The 21,157-nt window shown below is 39.4% G+C and overlaps 1 protein-coding gene across 1 annotated transcript in view; it reads right to left on the bottom strand.

Annotated features, from left to right (window-relative positions):
• FAM135B (family with sequence similarity 135 member B) overlaps window positions 1-21,157 on the bottom strand; it is a 350,355-nt gene that overhangs the window by 109,670 nt on the left and 219,528 nt on the right. The window contains exons 4-5 of the mRNA XM_056134964.1: window positions 17,842-17,981; window positions 10,343-10,413 (exon numbers count right to left, since the gene is read on the bottom strand). Of these exons, the coding sequence (XP_055990939.1) occupies window positions 10,343-10,413; window positions 17,842-17,981 (211 nt within the window). The remainder of the gene's footprint in view (window positions 1-10,342; window positions 10,414-17,841; window positions 17,982-21,157) is intronic.

Here is a 21,157-nt window from a genome sequence, read left to right as displayed (position 1 = left end):
AGGCAGCTCAGACAGAGAAGGGACCACCAAGTAAAGGGTGCCAGGAGGACCCACTCAGGATGGGAGATACAGGCTGAAAGTAGAATATAGCCCAAACATGATTGCCACTTAATACCTCTATTGCAAACCACAACACCAAGAGAGAGAGAGAGAGAGAGAGAGAGAGAGAGAGAGAGAGAGAGAGAGAGAGAGAGAACATGAGGGAATGCCCTGCTACAGAGTCAGAGTAGGGTGGAAGGGCCAGGGTGGGGGTGGTGGAAGGGATGCTGGGATCATTGGTGGTGGGAAATGGGCACTGGTGGAGTGACGGGTACTCAATCATTGTATGACTGAAATGCAAGCACAAAACATTGTACGCCTGTAACTGTAGCTCATGGTGATTCACTAATAAAATAAATAAATAAATACATAAATAATAAAATTAAAAATAATAGTAAAAATAAATGATAAGCTTCTGTGATCAACTGCAGTTGGATACCATTTAGCTATAAACAAAATCTCTTAAGGAAATAAGAGGATATTATAGGGTTGGGTTAATAGAAATATAAATGAATGAGAGAAATATGAGGTGTTTGAGGCCACATAAGAACAAAAGGGAAGTATTTATTTCTGATTTTATGAGTTGAGAAGAGCAACATCTTACAGGGCCTCTGAGGTTAATATGGTTCTAGATCAAATTATGGGAGGGTATAATGCTGCTAACAATTCTCAAGCATCTACTAGCACATCAAGAGTTAAGCAGACATGACAACTAGAAGCAAGTGATAAAATGGATTAAGAGTACAGATAAATAAGAGTGTGAACTTGAATGTTGACTTCAGACACCACAGTAAAGCTATTGATAGAAATTCCTGCTATCCCTGAGATTAGGTATGACCTTTTTCATATCACTGAATTTTCCTTCTCAGTGTACAAACACTGCTATGTCCCTGGTACATCAGTAGAATTTTCCTGTATTTAAGATTTTCTTGAACTGAATTCTTCATGGTATAAAAACTAAAAAAGTACTATACATATTAGGGTGGGAAAGTCTACAAAAAGGGTACAAAGTTCTGAGAGTGTGTCCAAACTCTGAAGAGATTAGTGAACCATGCTGCTGGTGTTTCTCCAGTTGTCTTCTAATTCTCTGTTCTCTAAAACAGAAGGTAAAATATTCTATGAAGAGGTTATAGAGACCAGAGTGAGAACTAATTTGAAGAGAGTGGTAAGTAAGCAATAAGATTGTAACATAACAAAGGAGAAATAAGAGCCCCTAAATTAGCCTTAAACCTAATGAGGGGGATCTCTGCTTTCTCTATCAGTAATGAAGTGCTAGACAACCTCTCTGACAAGAAATTTAGAAGGGAGCTACTGAGAATGCTTATGGAGCTAAAAGAAACAATGGAAAGCAATGCCAATAAAAGACAGGATTTGAAGGTAGAAATGAGGAAAATGCAAACAAAAATGTCAGACCTGAAAAACCTGGTAGGCATTCGAATTGAAAAACTCAGTGGAAGGCCTCAGCAGCAGAGTAACAGCTGCTGAGGATAGAAACAATGAGCTCAAAAAAGAAGTACAGAGACTCTTCAGAAAAGAGCGGAAAATGGAAAAGAGACTCACAATTCTGGAACAAATGGCAAGACAATATCATGATGAAGCAAAGAGGGATAACATAAAAATTATTGGAGTCCCAGAGGGACAGGAAGAAAACCCTGATGAAGAAGAAACTCTCAAAGACATCACTGCTATGACGTTTCCAGAGCTGAAGAAAACATGTGACCACATTCAAGAGGCCCGAAGTCTACCAGCTAGAAGAAATCCTAATAAAAATACCCCAAGTCACATACTGATCAAAATGACCAAAACCTTAGATACAGAAAAAATTCTGAAAGCAGCAAGATCAAAGAAAGAAGTTTCCTATAAAGGAGCATCCTTAAGATTCACAGCTGATTTTTCTGATGAAACCCTGGTGGCCCGAAAACAGTGGTGGGATATAGTGAAAAAACTCAATGAAATAAATGCCTCTCCAAAAATACTTTACCCAGCGAGACTCCCATTCATAACAGAAGGAACAACACACAGTTTCACAGACAGACAACAGCTCAGGGACTTCATAGACTCAAAACCATGGTTACAAGAACAACTAAATGGGCTATTTTAAGACAAGATAGGCCCCTCAAATACATCAAATTTCAACATAAAAAATGGGACAAAACTCCAAAACAATAATCTCTCTATATGACAACGGGCTAAATGCACCAACTAAAGCCAGAGAGTGGCAGGATGGATTAGAAAATTGAAACCAACATTCTGCTGCCTGCAAGAAACACATTTCAATAGTCAAAGCAAACACAGGCTCAGAGTAAAAGGCTGGAAAACAATCCTACAGGCCAACAGCTCCCATAAAAAAGCTGGGGTAGCCATCCTAGTATCAGACCACATTGATTTCAGAGTGAAGAAGGTCACATGAGACAACGAAGGCCATTTCTTATTGATCAAAGGATCTGTACAACAGGAAGAACTTACAATAATAAATGTATATGCACCTAATGAGGGACCAGAAAAGTGCTTAAAACAACTACTCATAGACTTGGAGAAAGACATAAATAGCAACACAATACTAATGGGAGACTTCAACACCGCTTTATCACCTCTTGATAGATCAACGAGACTCAAGCTTAGCAAGGACATACTTCATCTGAGGGAAACAATGGAAGAAAGGGACTTAGTAGATAAATACAGGACACTTTATCCTCAAAAATCTGAATAAACATTCTTCTCAAGTGTGCATGGAACATTCTCCAAGATAGACCACATGCTGAGCCACAAACCTTACCTCCATAAAATTAAGAAGATAGAGATTGTATCAACAATCTTCTCAGACCATAATGCACGGAAATTAGAAGTAAATCACACACACAAACAGAAAACTAAATCAAACACCTAGAAATTAAACAGTTCACTATTGGACAACGAGAGGCTTAGAAAGGAAATAAAAGAGGAAATCAAAAGATTCCTGGAAACTAATGAAAATGAGGACACGAATTACCAAAACTTATGGGACACAGCAAAATCTGTGTTAAGATAAAAGTTTATAGCTCTACAGGAAGGAGGAGTGAGTCCACATAAGTAACCCAACCTCACAGCTTAAGAGCTTGGAGAAGGACCAACAAAATGAACCCAACCTGAACACAAGGAAGGAAAAAATAAAACTCAGAGCAGATATTAATGAGATGGAAACCCAAAAAACAATCCTAAAGATCAATGAAATTGATCTTCAAGAAAATAAACAAGATCAAAAAGCCTCTAGCAAAACTCAAAAAAAAAAAAAAAGAAAAAGGAAGAGAGAAACCCCTAATAAACCGAATCAGAAGTGAAAAGGGGGTCATTACACCAAAAACTACAGAAATTCAAAGGATCGTCAGGGAATACTTTGAGAAGTTTTATGCCATGGGACATGAAAACCTCTAGGAAATGGATAAATTCCTAGATTCCTATAGACTCACAAGGCTGAACCAAGAAGGCCCGGGATACCTGAACAGACCTATCGCCATCAAGGAAATTCAAATGGTAATAAAAACTCTCCCTAAGCACAGAAGTCCTGGCCCAGATGGATTCACTAGGGAATTCTTCCAAATCTTTAAAGAGGACTTACTCCCAATCTTCTTTAAATTTTCCACGAAATTGAAATATCAAAAAACTTCCAATGTATTTTGTCTCTTTTGCAAACCACAGCACTCAAAAGGAGAGAGATAACAAAAGGGAATGCCCTGCCACAGAGGTAGGGTGGGATGGGGGAATGGGGGGGTGGGAGGGATACTGGGACTGGTGGTGGTGGAAAATGGGCACTGGTGGAGGGATGGGTATTCGATCATTGTGTAACTGAAACCCAATCACAAAAATGTGTAAGTCTACAAGTGTACCTCATGATGTTTCACTAAAAAAAAATTAAGGAAAAAAAAAAGGCTTGGGTCCAAACATATCAGACAATGTAGACTTCAGACTTTAAAAGGCTTTAAGAGCAGAAACACCATCTACCCTTCTATGTTCATTGCAGCAAAATTTCATAGTAACCAGAATCTGGAAACAGGTCAACTGCCCAAGAACAGACAATTGGATAAAGAAATTATGATACATCTACACTATGGAATATTATACAGTCACCAGAAAAAATGAAGTCATGAAATTTGCTATAAATGGATGGACATGGAAACTATCATGCTGAGTGAAATGAGTTAGAAGGAGAGGGACAGACATTGATCACACTGATTTGTGGGATATAAAAGAACATAATATGAGACTAATACCCAAGGTCAGTAAAAATGAGAGCAAGGAAAACTGGTTCACTGTTGGAAGATTGCCACAGTGGTCGTGGTAGGGCAGTTAAGATAGAGAAGGGAACAGTATGACAATGAGAACTGGAAATGATCACTCTGGACAAGAACTGAATGCTGAAAGCAGGTATAGGGATATAGATGATAATCTTTCAGTACCTGTGTTACAAACCATAATGCCCAAAAGAAGAGAGAGACAGACAGACAGACAGACAAAGAAAGAAGTGCCTGCCATAGAGGCAGGCTATGGTGGTTGATGTTGGTAGGTTGTGGGGAGGGAAACTGGGGACATTGTTGATGGGAAATGTATACTAGGATGGTTGTTAGAACATTATATGACTGAAACCAAATCATGATGAACTTTGTAACTGTATATCTCATGGTGATTCAATAAACAAATACATAAAATAAAAAACAAAACAAAACAAAAACAAAAACACTTCCAAAGAGTTTCTCCGAAACAAATATCACCCTGATACCAAAAGCAGACAGAGATACCACAAAGAAAGAGAATTACAGGCCAATATCCCTGATGAACATAGACAAAAAATTCCTCAACAAACTATTAGCAAATAAAATCCAATGACTCATCAAAAAGATCATACGCCATGACCAAGTAGGATTCATCCCAGGGATGCAAGGATGGTTTAAGATTCGGAAATCAATCAACATAATCCATCATATCAACAAAAGAAAAGATAAAAAGCATATGATCATATCAATAGGTGCAGAGAAAGCATTTGACAAGATTCAGCACCCCTTTATAATGAAAAATCTTGCCAAAATGGGTATAGAAGAAACTTTCCTCAATATAGTTAAAGCCATCTACCACAAGTCTACAGCAAGCAGCGTCCTCAATGAAAAAAAAAAAAAACTGAGAGCCTTCCCTCTAAGATCAGGGATGAGAAAAGGATGCCCACTCTCTCCACTGCTGTTCAATACAGTCCTGGAAGTACTTGCAATAGTGGTTAGGCAAGAAAAAGATATTGAGGGCACTCAGGTAGGAAAGGAAGAAATCAAGCTCTCATTATTAGCAGATGATATGATGCTATACTTAGAGAACTCTAAAACCTCCACCAAGAAACTGCTAGAAACAATAGACTTATACAGTAAAGTAGCAGGCTATAAAATCAATACCCAAAAGTCCATGGCTTTCCTATACGCTAGGAGTGAGAGAAGAAAGCGACATGAGAAAAAAAAATGTTCACAATTGTGCCCCAGAAAATCAAGTACCTAGGAATCAGTTTAACGAAGGAAGTAAAACACCTGTATAAAGAAAACTACAAAACGCTACTTCAGAAAATAGAAGAGGGAACGAGAAAATGGAAAGATATTCTCTGCTCATGGATTGGGAGAATTAACATTGTCAAAATGGCAATATTTCCCAAAGCATTCTATAAATTCAATGTGATCCCTATAATGATACCCATGACATTCTTCAAAGAAATGGAGCAACCACTCCTGAAATTCATATGGAACAATAAGCCCCCAAGAATAGCTAAAGCAATTCTTGGGAAAAAGAAAATGGGAGGCATCAACCTCCCTAACTTCAAACTCTACTACAAAGCAGTAATAATTAAACCAGCATGGTACTGGAACAAAGGCAGAGCTGTAGACCAATGGAACAGGGTTGAAATTATTGACATCTTCCCTCAAACATATGATCATCTAATCTTTTATAAAGAAGCAAGAAATGTGAAGTGCAGTAAGAAAAGACACTTTATCAAACTGTGCTGGCAAAACTGGATGGCTACATGCAAAAAGTGGGCTCAGATCTCTGTCTAACACCATGTACAAAAGTAAGATCAAAATGGATTAAAGACCTCAACATCAGACCGGAATCCATAAGGTACATTGAAGACAAAGTTGGCAAAAACCTCCATGACATTGAAGCTAATGGTATCTTCAAAGATTTCATGCCACAGGACAAGCAAGTGAAAACAGAGATAGAGAAATTGTACTATGTTAAACTAAGAAGCTCTGTACCTCAAAAGAAATGGTGACCGGGGTATGGTGCCGCCAGCAGGTCAACTATACCTGTGAGGCCAATGCATCAGCATCCTGATGCCACTGTCAGACTTTCAGATACCCCAAAATTTCTGCTATGCCTTTGGCCAGACCCCAAAAACGTAGGGAAAAGTTTACGAAGAAAGTAAACAGCCAAAATTTAGGTATGTGGGAGACACACCCACAAACCACCTCTGGCTCAGCTATATAATTGGAGGCATGGCCTCTCTACTTCCTGATCGAACTGCTTAATGGCCATGATCCCAGAGACTTAGAAACAAATCTCGGAACCCAAAGGCTTTTGGCAGAAATGTGTCCTGTCCCTGCAGTAAGTTACTGGCGCTGGGCCACTCCAGGTTTGAATAGGTTCGTGCCTTGGCCTGTTCCCCCTAGAGGCCCGGTGACCACCATCATCTGGAGGCCACTGGACAGTCATGTTTGGGCCTGCAGTGACAAGACACATGGAGCCTCACCAGATGGGCGTGGAACCGGCCCTTTCCTCCCCATCCCAATGAGACCCCGAGTTGCCACCTACAAACGGTCTCTCTGGCTCCTGATCAAGCTGATTAATGGCTTTGATCCCAGAAACTCAGAAACAAATCTTGAAGTTAAGTGACTTTTGACAGAAATGCATCTGGACCGCATACAAGGTGGCTGCTGCTACAGAGCTTATTGGAAAGCTATGTATGAGCCAGTGGTGACAGGGCAACTATAGTCTCACAGGAAGGGTGGTGGTACTGGCTCAACCTTCACGCCCTACTGTGGTCACGAGTTGCCCCACATGAGTGGCTCTCTGGCACAGCCATGGCTCCAGAGGCGAAAGTACTTAGTCCAGAGCCCGGCAGCTTGCAGCAGAAAAGTGAATGAACCATGCATTAAACTACGGTGCCATGCCTCCCTGGGACGGAAAGGGTTTTGCTCCCTTCCACCTTCCCCACCCCAACCCCCCAGCAGCAATGTGGCCGCCGCCTCAGAGCTTATTGGAAGGCCAGGTATGATCTGGCAGTGATGAGGCAACTGCAGTCTCATGGGAAAGGGGATGGAACCGGCTGGTCCTTCACGCCCTACCGAGATCACGAGTTGCCTTCCATGGGCGGCTGGCTCTCTGGCACGGCCATGGCTCCAGAGGTAAAAGGACTTAGTCCAGAGCCCAGCAGCTTGCAGCAGAAAAGTGAATGGACCATGTGTTAAACTATGGCGCCATGCCTCTCCAGGAGGGAAAGGGTGTTAGTCCCTTCTCCCCACCCCTTGCCCCAAGCAGCAAGGTGGCTGCTGCCTCAGAGCTTATAGAAAGCCAGGTATGAGCGGGCGGTGATGGGGCAACTGCAGTCTTATGGGAAGGGGGGTGGTACCGGTAGGCTTGTCCTTCACACCCTACCGAGGTCACAAGTTGCCCATCATGAGCGGCTCTCCAGCACAGCTATAACACCTGACACACAGAATACAATCTCATAATTATCTGGCTCTTTGCAGAAATCCAAAATCATTATATGATTATCATAACCAGCTATAGAAAAAAAGTATTTCAGAATGTGTTTTCAGCAATTCTGATTGTTGGGAGGGGAATTCTTAACAATAATGGTGCATCTTTTGTCAAAATAATGAATGTAATCACTGTAGAGAAGAGTTAAGTAGAAATCATCTGCCTCACAGGCATTGGGAGAGGAGGAAGGGGGTATATTGGGGTTCTTGGTGGTGAAAAATGAGTACTGGTGAAGGGAAAGTGTTTGATCATTGTATGATTGAGACTTAAACCTGAAAACTTAGTAACTTTTCCCGCAGAGATTCAATAAATAAATATAAGAAAAATAAATAGATAAAACCCTGGGAATCTGCTGGCTAAAAAAAACAGTAATAGTGAACAAAGTACAAAGACAGTCTACAGAATGGGAAAGGATATTTTCCCAATACACATCTGACAAGGAGTTGATATCAAGGATATATAAAGTATTGGTTGAACTCCACAAGAAGAAAACATCCAACCCCATCAAAAAATGGGGAGATAAAATGAACAGAAAATTTCTCAAAGAAAAAATCCGAATGGATAAAACGCACATGAGAAAATGATGTACATCATTAATCATCAGGGAGATGCAGATCAAACAACAATGAGATATCATATCATACCACAGAGACTGGCCCACATCCAAAAGAACAAAAGCAACCAGTGCTGGCGTGGATGTGGCGAGAAAGGGACCCTCCTTCACTGCTGGTGGGAATGCCGACTGGTTCAGCCCTTTTGGAAAACAGTATGAATGATTCCCAAAAATTAGAAATTGAGCTCCCATTTGACCCAGCAACACCACTACTGGGAATATATCCTAGAGAGACAAAAAAGTAAAGTCGAACTGATATCTGCACTTGTTTGTCCATTGCAGCATTCTTCAATAGCCAGAATCTGGAAAAAACCTGAGTGCTCAAGAACAGATGACTGGTTAAAGAAACTTTGGTACATCTACACAATGGAGTACTATGTAGCTGTTAGAAAAGATGAAGTCATGAAATTTACATGCAAGTGGTACTACATGGGAAATATCATGCTAAACGATATTAGTCAGAAAGAGAGGAATAGACATAGAATGATTGCATTCATCTGGGGAACATAAAGTAACAAAATAGGAGACTAACATCCAAGAATAGCCAAGATAAGTACCCGGAGGTTTACTCCATGGTTTGGAGGCCAGCCACACATGCTAGGGAAAAAGGCAGCTCAGATAGAGAAAAGAGCACCAAATAAAGTGTGTTGGGAGGATCCACCCAGGATGGGAGAAGCATGTTGAAAGTAGACTACAGACCGAACATGATTGCCACTCAATGTCTCTTTTGCAAATCACAGCATCCAAAAGGAGAGAGAAAACAAAAGGGAATGACCTGCCACAGAGGCAGGGTGGGATGGGGGGTGGATCTGGGGTGGGAGGGATACTGGGATCTGTGATGGTGGAAAATGGGCACTCTTGGAGGGATGGGTACTTGATCATTGTATAACTGAAACCCAAGCACAAAAAATTTGTAAGTCTATAACTGTACCTCATGGTGTTTCACTAATAAAAATTAAAAAAATAAAAAATGAGCCTCTGTACTTTGCTCCTGCACTAATTTTTTCTAAGTGGGAAATGCTAAAACTAGAGGTATATGGTAGAAAGGAGGCTGTATAAATGCAAAGGATTTACATATTGGAAATGAATTTGGAATTTGATAACATACTTACTGGACCTTTAATGCCTAAAAAAAAGATATTAACTACACGAAAGGAACGTAAGCTCTACTATAAGAAATTTAACAGTCTACCGCAGAAGAATGGAGGAGACACAGAACATGATGATAAGGAGACTGAGGAAGAGAGTTGACTCCTCTCTAGCCAAAGTACAATGGGTAGGGATCTTGCGTGGCACGTGGCCAAGTGGGTTTGATTCCCAGCTCCCACATGGGCCCCCTGGGTCCACCAGGAGTAATTACGGAGTACAGAGCCAGGAATAAACCCTGAGCATCACCAGGTGTGGCCCAAAAGGAAAATAGAGAGAGAGGGAGAGACAGAGAGTGACTCCTAGTAATTTACTTAGCAAACTGTATATAGCTCTTGGTTTTACTATTTTTTGTTTCTTAATTTTGAGAACATTGAATCTCAGGAGTAGATATTTAGAATAAATATTTGAAAAATCTGGCTGAATTTCCATTAGAGTTTTGAAGTTATTGATCCAATTAGCTAATTAATGTTATGTTGAAAATATACAGAAATGTCTGAAATGGTACATGCAAATTAACAAAGTCAGAAAAAAATTAAAGGGCTTGCATGAGAAACATTTGAGCAACCTGATTAAAGTTTTTAATAGTTTATATTACGACACAGACATTTACCTACAATGCAGGGAAATCTGGGATGGTGTTGAGACACTGCAACTAAACAAAAATTGGATTTCAAGGAGATGATCTGAGCTTTATTTTCATGACAACCCCAGAGTGGGAAAGGGCTGGGATGGGAGAAAAGTCACACTAGCAGGATTTACAAATGTCTCAATACTTACTGTTGTTCGCTATCCGTAAAATGCAGGTCCACCTTGAGTTGAAAATCAATTTCACTCAGTGCCTCTTCCACCTATAAGAGAAGCAAAATTCTGGTGATTTCAGGGTTTAAATTTAGTCCAAATGAAATATTTAACTAGTCAGTGACCATAAACTTAGATCTAAATAATTTCAAGAAAAATCAGAGACATTTGTACTTAAGGAATTTTCATGCATATTCTATCTACTTCTCGTTGAAGATGTATCTGTGTGTCTTACAGAGAAAATAGAGGGGAAGATTCTGTGGTAATATTTGGAAAAAGGCCAAATTGCATTAATAAATATATAGCACATTTTCTATAGTCAGGGCTTTTGAGAACCTTGTTTCCCAAACAGATTTGATGTGGAATTCATTTAAGCAAAAAATTCTATAAGAGGCTGAAGTGATAGTACAGTGGGTAGGGTGTTTTCCTTGCACTAAGCTGACCTGTTATCAATCCCCCTTGTCTCATATGGTCCCCCAAGCAGCGCCAGGTGTAATTCCTGAGCAGAGCCAGGAGCAACCACTGAGCATCTCCAGGTGTGACCCAAAAAGAAAAGAAAGTAAAAAAGAAAAGAAAATCCTACAAAACCTACTCTGGTCAGGGAGGGACAGTGAATTAGCTAGAATGAGGGAGCAATGTGGATGATAATAATGCTTTTTCTCCCCCACTTCTCTGGCATTCTAGTACAAAGGTGCACACTTCAGGTGTACAGGGGAAGAGTCATGCTCAAAAATGTGAAGCCATTTCCCAAGGTGACTCAATTTCCTCAGAATGAACATTCTTCAGTTTTATCAATGGGATCCATTATACTTAACCATTTAGGCTTTATGACATTAGCATCTCATGTTTCTCATTTTGGATATTTTTATTCTTAGTGTTAAAATAAAAATCTTTGCCATTTTTTTTTTGGTCTTGTTCTCCATGCCACTTTCTCACATACATTGAAGGAATAACTCTGTTTAGTTTTCTTTTGCTTTCTCTTTTCCAGTAAACTCAATCACTTCCATTACAAGGGCAGTCATCTGTGAATGCTTGATCTTACCAAGGCCCTTCCTTAGCTCAGGGACCAAGTTAAGTACTCTGCCCTGGTGCTAATCCCAGGCTAATAGAGTCTTTCTCCTTTGTAATCAACAAAACCCTATTTTTTCCTATCTTAACATATAGTGATTCCTATTTAAATTAACTCAGGTTTACAATCTTCAAATCTGTAAGCTACATTTCATATGCATACATAGTTTATTTGCTCATCAATAGCAATTAACTTCCCAATTTCCCATTTCCATGACAAGTTTTCACACCTGGGGGAAAAAATCCCTGGTTCTAGCCACAATAAACTACTTTTTATAACTTTCACTTGGGTCAAACAATTTTTCTCTTGAGTGTAATAGTACTCACTGAAGTTACTAAAAGACTCCATTTGACCTGTACTAATACCATTCCGTTTTGCAATTTCTTTTTTTTCCTGTGCTTTGTCACTGGTTTCATTATGGAAGAGACTGGTCGGAATGAACTCTGCGTCCCCATTCCAAGCAGAGTGTTGCTGTGGAGAAACCACTAATACATCCTGAAGAATAACCAAAGCTCTTCTTCATTCCTTCTATTTGTTTTTGTTTTGTTTTTCTGTCTTTGTTAGAATGTCCTTATCCTGCAGAAACAGAAAGCTCTTATCCAAAGGCCTTTTTGTAAACATGTTTCTTGTTAAACATAACTCAGGCAGAGGCATATGGATCAAATTTATCTTTAGGTCTCCAAGGTTTTAAAAAATTGGTTAAAAAATGTTTAAATGTCAACATTTTGATGAATCCAAGTGTCATGAATAATTTCCTCTCCTAGCTTTGTTTTGCATAACCATGGGTGTGCTTTATACAAACAACCCAAGCATCACACAATCTTGTCACCAGTTCCTGGGAAGTGAGAATGGCAAAATCAGCCCCCTAACTAGTTTCTTTTTCCGTGCATACATATTTTTTCTGATGAATAAAAATTCACTGAAAACTGTAGTTTGAAACTTGTTGTAATTCCTTGGAAGTAGCAGAGAAATCCTCAGCCAGAGTGAGCTGAGGCTAGATAGAGCCTGGCTACGACTTCACTAGTGTCTTAGTAAATCTTTAATTGAAATATACTTCAGAAGTAATTGACTTTTCTAGCAATTTCTTTCATCCCTACTATTCTCTCTCTCCCTTTCTCTACTCTAGATATAGATGTTTCTCTCCCAATGAGCATAAGGAGCCAATATCATTTCTAAATCTATTATTCATGCGCAATCCTTAATTTAAATCATTTTACTTCGAAACTATATTATATATGCATAAAGTGGAATATATTATATATGATATATATAATATATTCCATTTCATCCGTGGAATATATTATATATTATATATAATATATTATATCTCTGGAGCAATAGCACAGCAGTAGGACGTTTGCCTTGTGCACAGCCAGCACGGCTGAGCCAGGTTCAATTCCTCCGCCCCTCTCAGAGAGCCCAGCAAGCTACCGAGAGTATCTTGCCCACGCAGCAAAGCCTTGCAAGCTACCCGTGAGGTATTCAATATGCCAAACACAGTAACAACAAGTCTCAAAAAAATGAAGACGTTACTGTGCCCGCTCGAGCAAATCGATGAACAATGGGAGGACAGTGTTTGTTTGTTTATGCTTAACCTGAGCCAAGTTCTGAGGTTCATCCTTTGCTGTACTGAAGCTTACCTTCGTCATTCCCACCACTGTTAGTTCTGCAAATTAGAACAGCTGCCTCCATGTTCTTGGAAATTTTTGACTAAATAACACACTTTCTATGATCTTCCTGATAACTTCTATAAATCCCCAATTTCCCTCCTCTCTCTGACATACTAAGGGGCCCTTTAACTTCACAACTCAGAAAACCTATGGTGTTTTTCAGGAACTTCATAGTTCACAACTATGACCTCACTATCCTTTCCAATCTGGCATTGGACATCTCCTACTAGAACTACGCTCTCTCCACCAAATCTGTCTTTGATTTTATTGCTTTTCATTATCTTTGCTATCTTCTATCTCAAAATTTAACTATCTCTTTTATATATCCACATACACAAAAATAAAAGCGAATAGAGTTTAAACTTATTCACATTTATTGCTCCAACACCTCCCAACCAAAGAGAAAACATAACTCTTCCTGAAAACATACTAATTTAAAAGTAGACTTAAGAACATGCATATTTCCACTGAACCCTGATGTGAAACACTGAGGAATTACATTTTGTGAAATATTTTCCCTTTTCGTTTCTTTTTTGGTTTTGGGTCACACCCAGCTATATAACAAATGTTTACTCCTGGTTCTGTATTCAGAGCTTACTCCTGGTTCTGTGCTCAAGACTTACTACTATATCTGTGCTCAGGAATTATTCTTGAAAGTGTTCAGAGGACCATATATGGTTCCAGGGATAAACACCAGGTTAATAGTATATAGGGCAAATGTCTTGCCTTCTTTCTATCTCTTCATTCCTGAGAAATCTTTCTCTTAAAACCATCTTGTCGACAAAAGCTTCCTAATCTGATCTTTCCTCTTCCTTTCCTCTCCATCTTTGTCTTGTCCTCTGAGAAGCTGTTAACTGAATTCTGAGTTATAATTATCAGGTATCCGCAGCTATCATTGTGCATTTTTAGTCTATTAAATTCATCCCACATTTCTTGTGGTTTTACTCTACTCTGAATAATTTGATTGCTATTTTGTCCGTTTGCTATTTTATGTATTTTTCAAATACACATTCTACTTCCATACTCGCTTTTTCCAGATGCCTATTATAACACCCCACCTTAAGCCTTTGCTATTATTAGTTCTGTCTGTGGTCATCTCTAGTACTTACTTATACCCTCATTATGAGACTAGATATTCTTTACATCCATATGCCAAAGTATATGAAATAGCATAATTGACTTGTGATGTGTAGGCATTGTATCAATATCTGTAGTTCACTATGATAGTGGTGTGCATGCATGAGCACAAATTATGATCACCAAGGTGTAAGAAAATTTGAGTTACCATAAGTAAACTGATATTGGCTTGAAAAATATTAACGTTATCCTCTCCACATATACATATTTATATGCATGTGCAATTAATCTTAATCATTCTAATTAGGCTATAATGATTAATTATAACAATGTGCTGAACAAATTTCCATTTTTGGTAAAAGTAAGTACTTTCATATGCAGAAGGAAATAAAACAAAACACTAACGCTAGGTGTTGGGGAAAATTGGACTTGAAACTCTTCAATTTTAGGGAAAAATGTGAGCCACGAGAATTACGATGAACTAATGATTAAGTTATATGAGTTAATACTTCACCCAGTTTCCAATTATAACAACTTTACCAGAGATGATATTTGACATAAACATGCCAAAAGAATAACCCCCATTAGACCTAAAAGAGATTTTTTATTAGGTTTTAGAGAAGCTGACCTTGCACAAGCATTCTTCCTATGCATTTCTCACCACTTAAAACATTTGTAGGGTTTTCAAAAGCAGCTACATCTAGCAAGGTCAAGGAAGAAGCAAATAATACACTTATAGTTATGAATCCAGGTAGAGTTCATTTAAAGGAATTTTACAAAGGTGTGAGGAGAATTTAGAGAAAACAAGGAATAAGGAATCAAAAGCTCTGGCATACTAACCAATCTGGGTAATTAAGAAGAGGGAATGGTTATCTCACTGAAGACAGCATTATCAGGAATGAGCCCCTGACTTGAGCTGAAGGCCTGGTAGAAGCATGTAACCAGTGAAACGCTGGCAAGTGCTTAACAACTGACTCTCTGAAGGAAAAATAAATTAAATCCTGCTTCGTAGATTACTGACCCATCAAAATTGATTTCAACTATCAATGTGGCGTCACTAAATACAGAGTTGAAATCAGTCACGGTATCTCCCAAGAGCTACAGAAGCAAACCAGAGCCTACTGCTGGACACTGCTAGCTCCCTCTGACTTGGCATTGAAGGACCTAGGAGATGCATATACTCTAGACCCAATTTCTCTCTTTCTGCAGTCGCCCGCTATGCTTCTCGTTGTTGAATACAAATGAAATCTAAAGTTAGAATATGACACTTATGCCATAAGGGATACAAGCTGATTTGGAAGTTTGAAAGCAGAGTTAGGTAAGCAGTCAACTAATAAGCCAACTTTGCTAATATAAACCAATGTTGTCTTTAAATATAGATCTTTTAAAACCTAGAAACAGTTGAATAATTCATAGTTACTATGATACCATAGAAAGACGTGGATAGGGGTAACTGAAACTAAGAAGTTATCTTGAGATAGTAAATTCTGTTGGCAAAGTAAGAATTACAAAGGTGCAAAAAGAAGGGATTTCAAAACGCTTTTGCTTACTCGTTAACTAAATTACCTGCTTATTATTTTTTTCTTCAGTACCTACAGTCTAATCCTATAGCAGGTAAATATATGTCAAGTAGAAATAAGAAACACTCTTGTTCATTAAGCTTGCAAATGAATAAGAAGGTGGGAAAATTATATATATTTTCATATACATATATAAATGCCATACATATATTATGCTATCTCATAAAACAGATGATTTCTCATTAAGAATAAGTAAAAGATTGTTTATTCTGGCCTTCAATGCTCTATAAATCTACCCCCAGATGCACTTCGCCAACTTTATCTCCTCTCATCAACTGGGAATGTCACCTTGACCTCTCCCTGCTATTTCTGTAACACAAGAACCTCATTATTGTTTTAGGCCTTTGTCTTTGTTGTACACTCTACCTGGGAAGCAGCCCTCAGCACATGGATCTCACTCAATGTAGGCATCCCAGGAAGACCTCTCTTATCTATTATTTTTCCCCAGAGAATATTCTCCATCTGTGTGAAGGTTGGGTTGAATTTGAGATCTCATTATCTAAACATTCTCATTATGTAAACAACCAAAAGTCTTTCAGAGTGAACCTTACCTGAGATATCTTTCTCATTGAACCCAGATGTAGTTTTTATAACATATATATAAGAAGGCCAAACTCCTGATCAACTTTTAAAATGTATAGCATAGATAAAATAAAGTGAGAAACAGCAGTAGGAAGATTCAATGATAAAATGCAAATCATTTATTTGTCTAGCCATGTTATAATCTACTAAATAAATATTAAAATATAAGAACCATGACATCAGGGATAATTTTGTTCACTAATCTCTAGTGTATATTAGATGCCTCGTGAGTGCTCAATAAATCTATGGCTGAATGGATGGATTAGTGAGTGGATTAGTGATGTATTATGGATTTTATCTTTAAGCAAAATGAAAAAAACTCCCCAAAATCTAGAATATAAAAAATGAGATTAATACCAAAATGAAAGGGGTATGGGGAAGAGATAGACTAGAAATAACATAAAGTCATTGGTGAAGGGTATTGTGTATATTGGTGGTGGTGAATTGGAATAACTGTGTGGTACATCAAGACCTTGAATGTTATCAGTATTGTAAGCATTTACCCTAATTGTGACAATAAAAATTCATTTTTCAGAACAAAGATAAAATAAACCCTGAGGCATCAGAGAAAAACGCTATCAGGTGGAAAGCAGAAAATGTTATGCCCACCATATGTGGACCAGAAGCAGCGATGTGCCTGTATTTGAGATTTGTCTAAAAGAGGAAAGCACTTTATATTCAAAGGTATACTAGCAGGAAATAATCAGCTGGAATGTGGCAAAGATCTGAGATAAGATCAGATAAAGCGAGCAATGGCTTAGATTTTTGATAATCTTTTGAGACATTTTAATCTGATATATACAGGAGTTTAAATCCACTTTCGTTCAAGTGGAGTATATTTCTAAGACTGATCTTTGACTCATGCTGTTCTTCTTGCAAATCAGGTCTTTCTTCTCCCTGTTTGATAAACTCCTCAGCTACATCTCAAGGGCAAATGTTCAGTGAAAGTATTCAGGCCTTTCAACAGAGTCATCTCACTTTTCTTGTGCTCATTTTCACATAGAGCTAGAATGTTGCACATCATCTAGCAGAGGGACAAATTTGTGTGTCTATTTGTATGTGTTTTCTTGGTACATTATCAATCTCATTTGGTAGAGTCCTGCTCCATGCCTCAGCTGTCCCTTATTTAAAGACTCAACACAGAGACCTGCAAAGAGCAGATTTTCAGTTAACATCTGTAGAGGGATTCAATGGTAGAATGGCTTCTAGATGAACAAATGAGAAAATTAGTTCAGAAGAAAATATTTTAGTCATTGGAAACTGTTTGAACATGGGCTGAGCAATTGTATGAATGAAATAATAAGTGATAAAATGTGCATATAAACAAGTACAGGAATATTCTAAAATCATGAATCCCATTCATTCGGATTCCCTTTTATTTCCTTGAGATTGCTCAACAATTCTAGCTTTACTTTCACTCACTGTTTACCTCACAAGACATTAAAAAAAACACAAAGAAGGAAGAGTAAATTTTGGCTAGAGGAATATCTCATGACTTACCTTTTCACCATCTAAGAGCAAGTGAACTCGAAAGATCACAGCATCATTTATGGTCACCTCTTCATTTCTGTATAATATCTGAAAGACTCGGCTGTGCACGATGTTTTCATGGACACACGCTGAATTCAAACTGCTGCTCTCTGTTAAAAAAAAAGAACCAGTGGAGGCATATAAAAGCCAGTGCTGTCCACTACCTACAGCCTGCTCAGTTGTTAGTGTAGCTCAAGTCCAGTAATGGCACAAACCATGACAGTTTTCAAATAATGAAATAACAGATGAATAACTTACTTCTGTTACATCAATGTAAACATATCATATAAATATAACTGGTAGTAGATTGGACTGGCAAATTAGAAAAACCTTATTCAGTTTTGTACATGCCATCTGATTTTGGATAAATCCATTGTCATGCTGGAAACAGTGCTCTTTAGCTGAAAATCATGCTTACTATATCCCTGTTATATGGTTCCTTGTCTTGAAATATTCAATAATCCTCATATCCTGGTAGCAGTAAGAAGAATAATGGAGTGAAGAATAGTACCTTCCTTCACTTTTACAAGCACTCCCTGTGGTTCTCAATATTTTAGTAAAATAGTACTTGTTCACATCACAAATGATATTAAGAATATTCTATTTTTAGTTTTTAATTATTTGTGTTAACACTAATTATATTAAAGCATTAGGTTTTTAAGAAAATGATTCTACTATCTGCCTCTCAAGCATTCTAAGAAATCCGTAATTTCTAAATACTGTTTAAAAAATTAAGGTAACTTCAGGAATGCAAATAATTCAACGAAGTTTGTTTGAATAGGTTTGCTATACTGGAATCAATGACCATGATTATTATGGCTAACAAATGGGAAACTCCTCAAAGTCACTTGTTATATCACTATACATTTGAAATACTACAGAAATATTCTGGGGGTATGGTGCCACCGCAGGTCAATCTGTACCTGTGAGGCAAGTGCTTCAGCAGTCTGATGGTGCCTTCAGACTTCCAGATAACCCAAAATTGCTGCTGTGCCTTTGGCAAGACCCCAAAAACTTGGGGCAAAGTTTACCAAGAAAGTAAATGGCCAAAAGTTAGGTATGTGGGAGGCACACCCACAAAGCACCTTAGACTCAGCTATAATTGTAGGCATGTTCTCTCTGGTTCTAATTGGACTGCTTAATGGCCATGATCCCAGAGACTCAGAAACAAATCTCGAAACCCAAGTGCTTTTGGCAGAAATGCGTCCGGTCTCTGCAGTAGGTTACTGGTGCTGGGCCACCCCAGGTGGGAATAGGTTTCTTACCTTGGCCTGTTCCCCTTAGTGGCCTGGTGGCCGCCATCCTCCAGAGGCCACTGGAGAGTCAAGTTTGGGCACGCAGTGACGAGACACTCAGGACCTCACCGAATGGGGGTGGAGCCGGTCCTATCCCCCCCCCCCCCCATGGGACCCCAAGTCATTGCCCACGAACAGCCTCTCTGGCTCTTGATCAAGCTGTTTAACGGTCATGATCCCAGAGACTCAGAAACAAATCTGGAAACCCAGTGGCTTTTGGAAGAAATGTGTCTGGACCCCATAGTAGGTTACTGTCGATGGGCCACCGCAGGTGGGAAAGGGTGTTGTCATTCTGCCTGCTCTCCCTTTTTGGCCCAGAGGCCATCATCCTCCAGAGGCCATTGGACAGTCAGGCTTGGGTCTGCAGTGATGAGACATGCAGGGCCTCATGGGATGGGGATGGAGCTGGTCTGTCCTCCCCGTCCCAACAAGACCCCATGTCATCGCCCACAAATGGCCTCTCTGGCTCCTGATCAAGCTGCTTAATGGCCATGATCCCAGAGACTCAGAAAACAAATCTTGAAACCCAGCAGCTTTTGGCAGAAATGCGTCCAGACCACGCAGTAGGTTACTGTTTCCGGGCCACCCCGGGGGGAGGGGGGGAAAGGGTGTTGTCCTGCTTTCCTGCTTTCCACCTGCTTTCCCCTGGCGGCTCAGTGGCTGTCATCTTCCAGAGACCATTGAACAGTCATATTTGGGCCCACAGTGACGAGATGAGACACGCAGGGTCTCACAGGATGGAGGTGGAGGTGGTCCTGTCCTCTTCGTCCCAACGAGACCCATCGCCCATGAACAGCCTCTCTGGCTCCTGATGAAGCTGCTTAAAGGCCATGATCCCAGAGACTCAGGAGCAAATCTTGGATCCCAGCAGGTTTGGGCAGAAATCCCTCCAGATTTAAGTGTTAAAATTTCGGAATTTCAAAATCGCGCAGCCACTACTGCAGCCATGCGACACCATATGTTATTCATGATCACAATCACGATCATCCTGTTGTTCGTTGATTTCCTCGAGTAGGCACCAGTAACGTTTCCTTCTTCCTAGCCCTGAGATTTTAAGAGAGCCATTTCAATGCTCTTTCAGGATTAGGAGAATGAGACCCATCATTGTTACTGGTATTTGGCATATTGAGTACGACATGGGAAGTTTGCCAGACTCTGCCGTGCGCACAGGATACTTTTGGTGCCCTGCCAGGTTCTCCAAAGGAAAAATAAGATGATAAGATGTTGCACGGCGCCAAATGCAGCTGCACGCTTCCAGTAGCTGAGTTCTATTGTCTCTGTGTCTTGGCCGTTGATGGGACCAACCTGGCGCTGGTGGCAGCTCGTGGGTATTATGCCTACCTACTGGAAGATGGGGGCTCTGGTTGGAGAAGGCCCAGTCCCAATCCGAGTAGGCTTGGAGACCTCAGCCCCAGGACCCGCATGCCTCGGTTCCTCTGCCAGTTCTTATATATGTTGTTCATAACCAGCAATAAAACACAAATTGTCTACTATTGCCTTTTCAGAAGATCTGAGTGTTGGAGTAAAATCTCAAATAAAAATGGTGGGACTGGTGTCGAAATATTGAATGTGATCAAAGTAGAGAGAGAGTAATGTGGAAATCATCTGCCCCACAGGTAGGGGGAGGGTGTGGAATGGGGGTATACGGGGGTTGTTGGGGGTGGAGAATGGGCACTGGTGAAGGTACGGGTGTTTCATTGTATGACCGAGAATTAGACCCGAAAGCTTTGTAACTGCTCTCATGGTGATTCAATAAATAAAATTATAAAAAATGAAAAAAAAGAAATATTCTAAGATAGGTAAGATTGATATTTATGTTACACAAACATTAACTAATCATAATAATGATGAGAAATGCTGCAAATCAGCTCCCAAAGTGTTTTCTAATAGATTATTTACCTTAATACTTACAGAAAAATACTGTAGACTAAAAGACTCAAAGGAGATATGATATCCTTACATTTTTCTCTATGACAACAAGTTGTGTGGTA

This window comes from Sorex fumeus, unplaced genomic scaffold, assembly GCF_029834395.1.
Source record: "Sorex fumeus unplaced genomic scaffold, SorFum_2.1 ptg000002l, whole genome shotgun sequence".
NCBI classification, from domain to species: domain Eukaryota; kingdom Metazoa; phylum Chordata; class Mammalia; order Eulipotyphla; family Soricidae; genus Sorex; species Sorex fumeus.
This window is presented reverse-complemented; position numbering and strand designations above follow the sequence as displayed.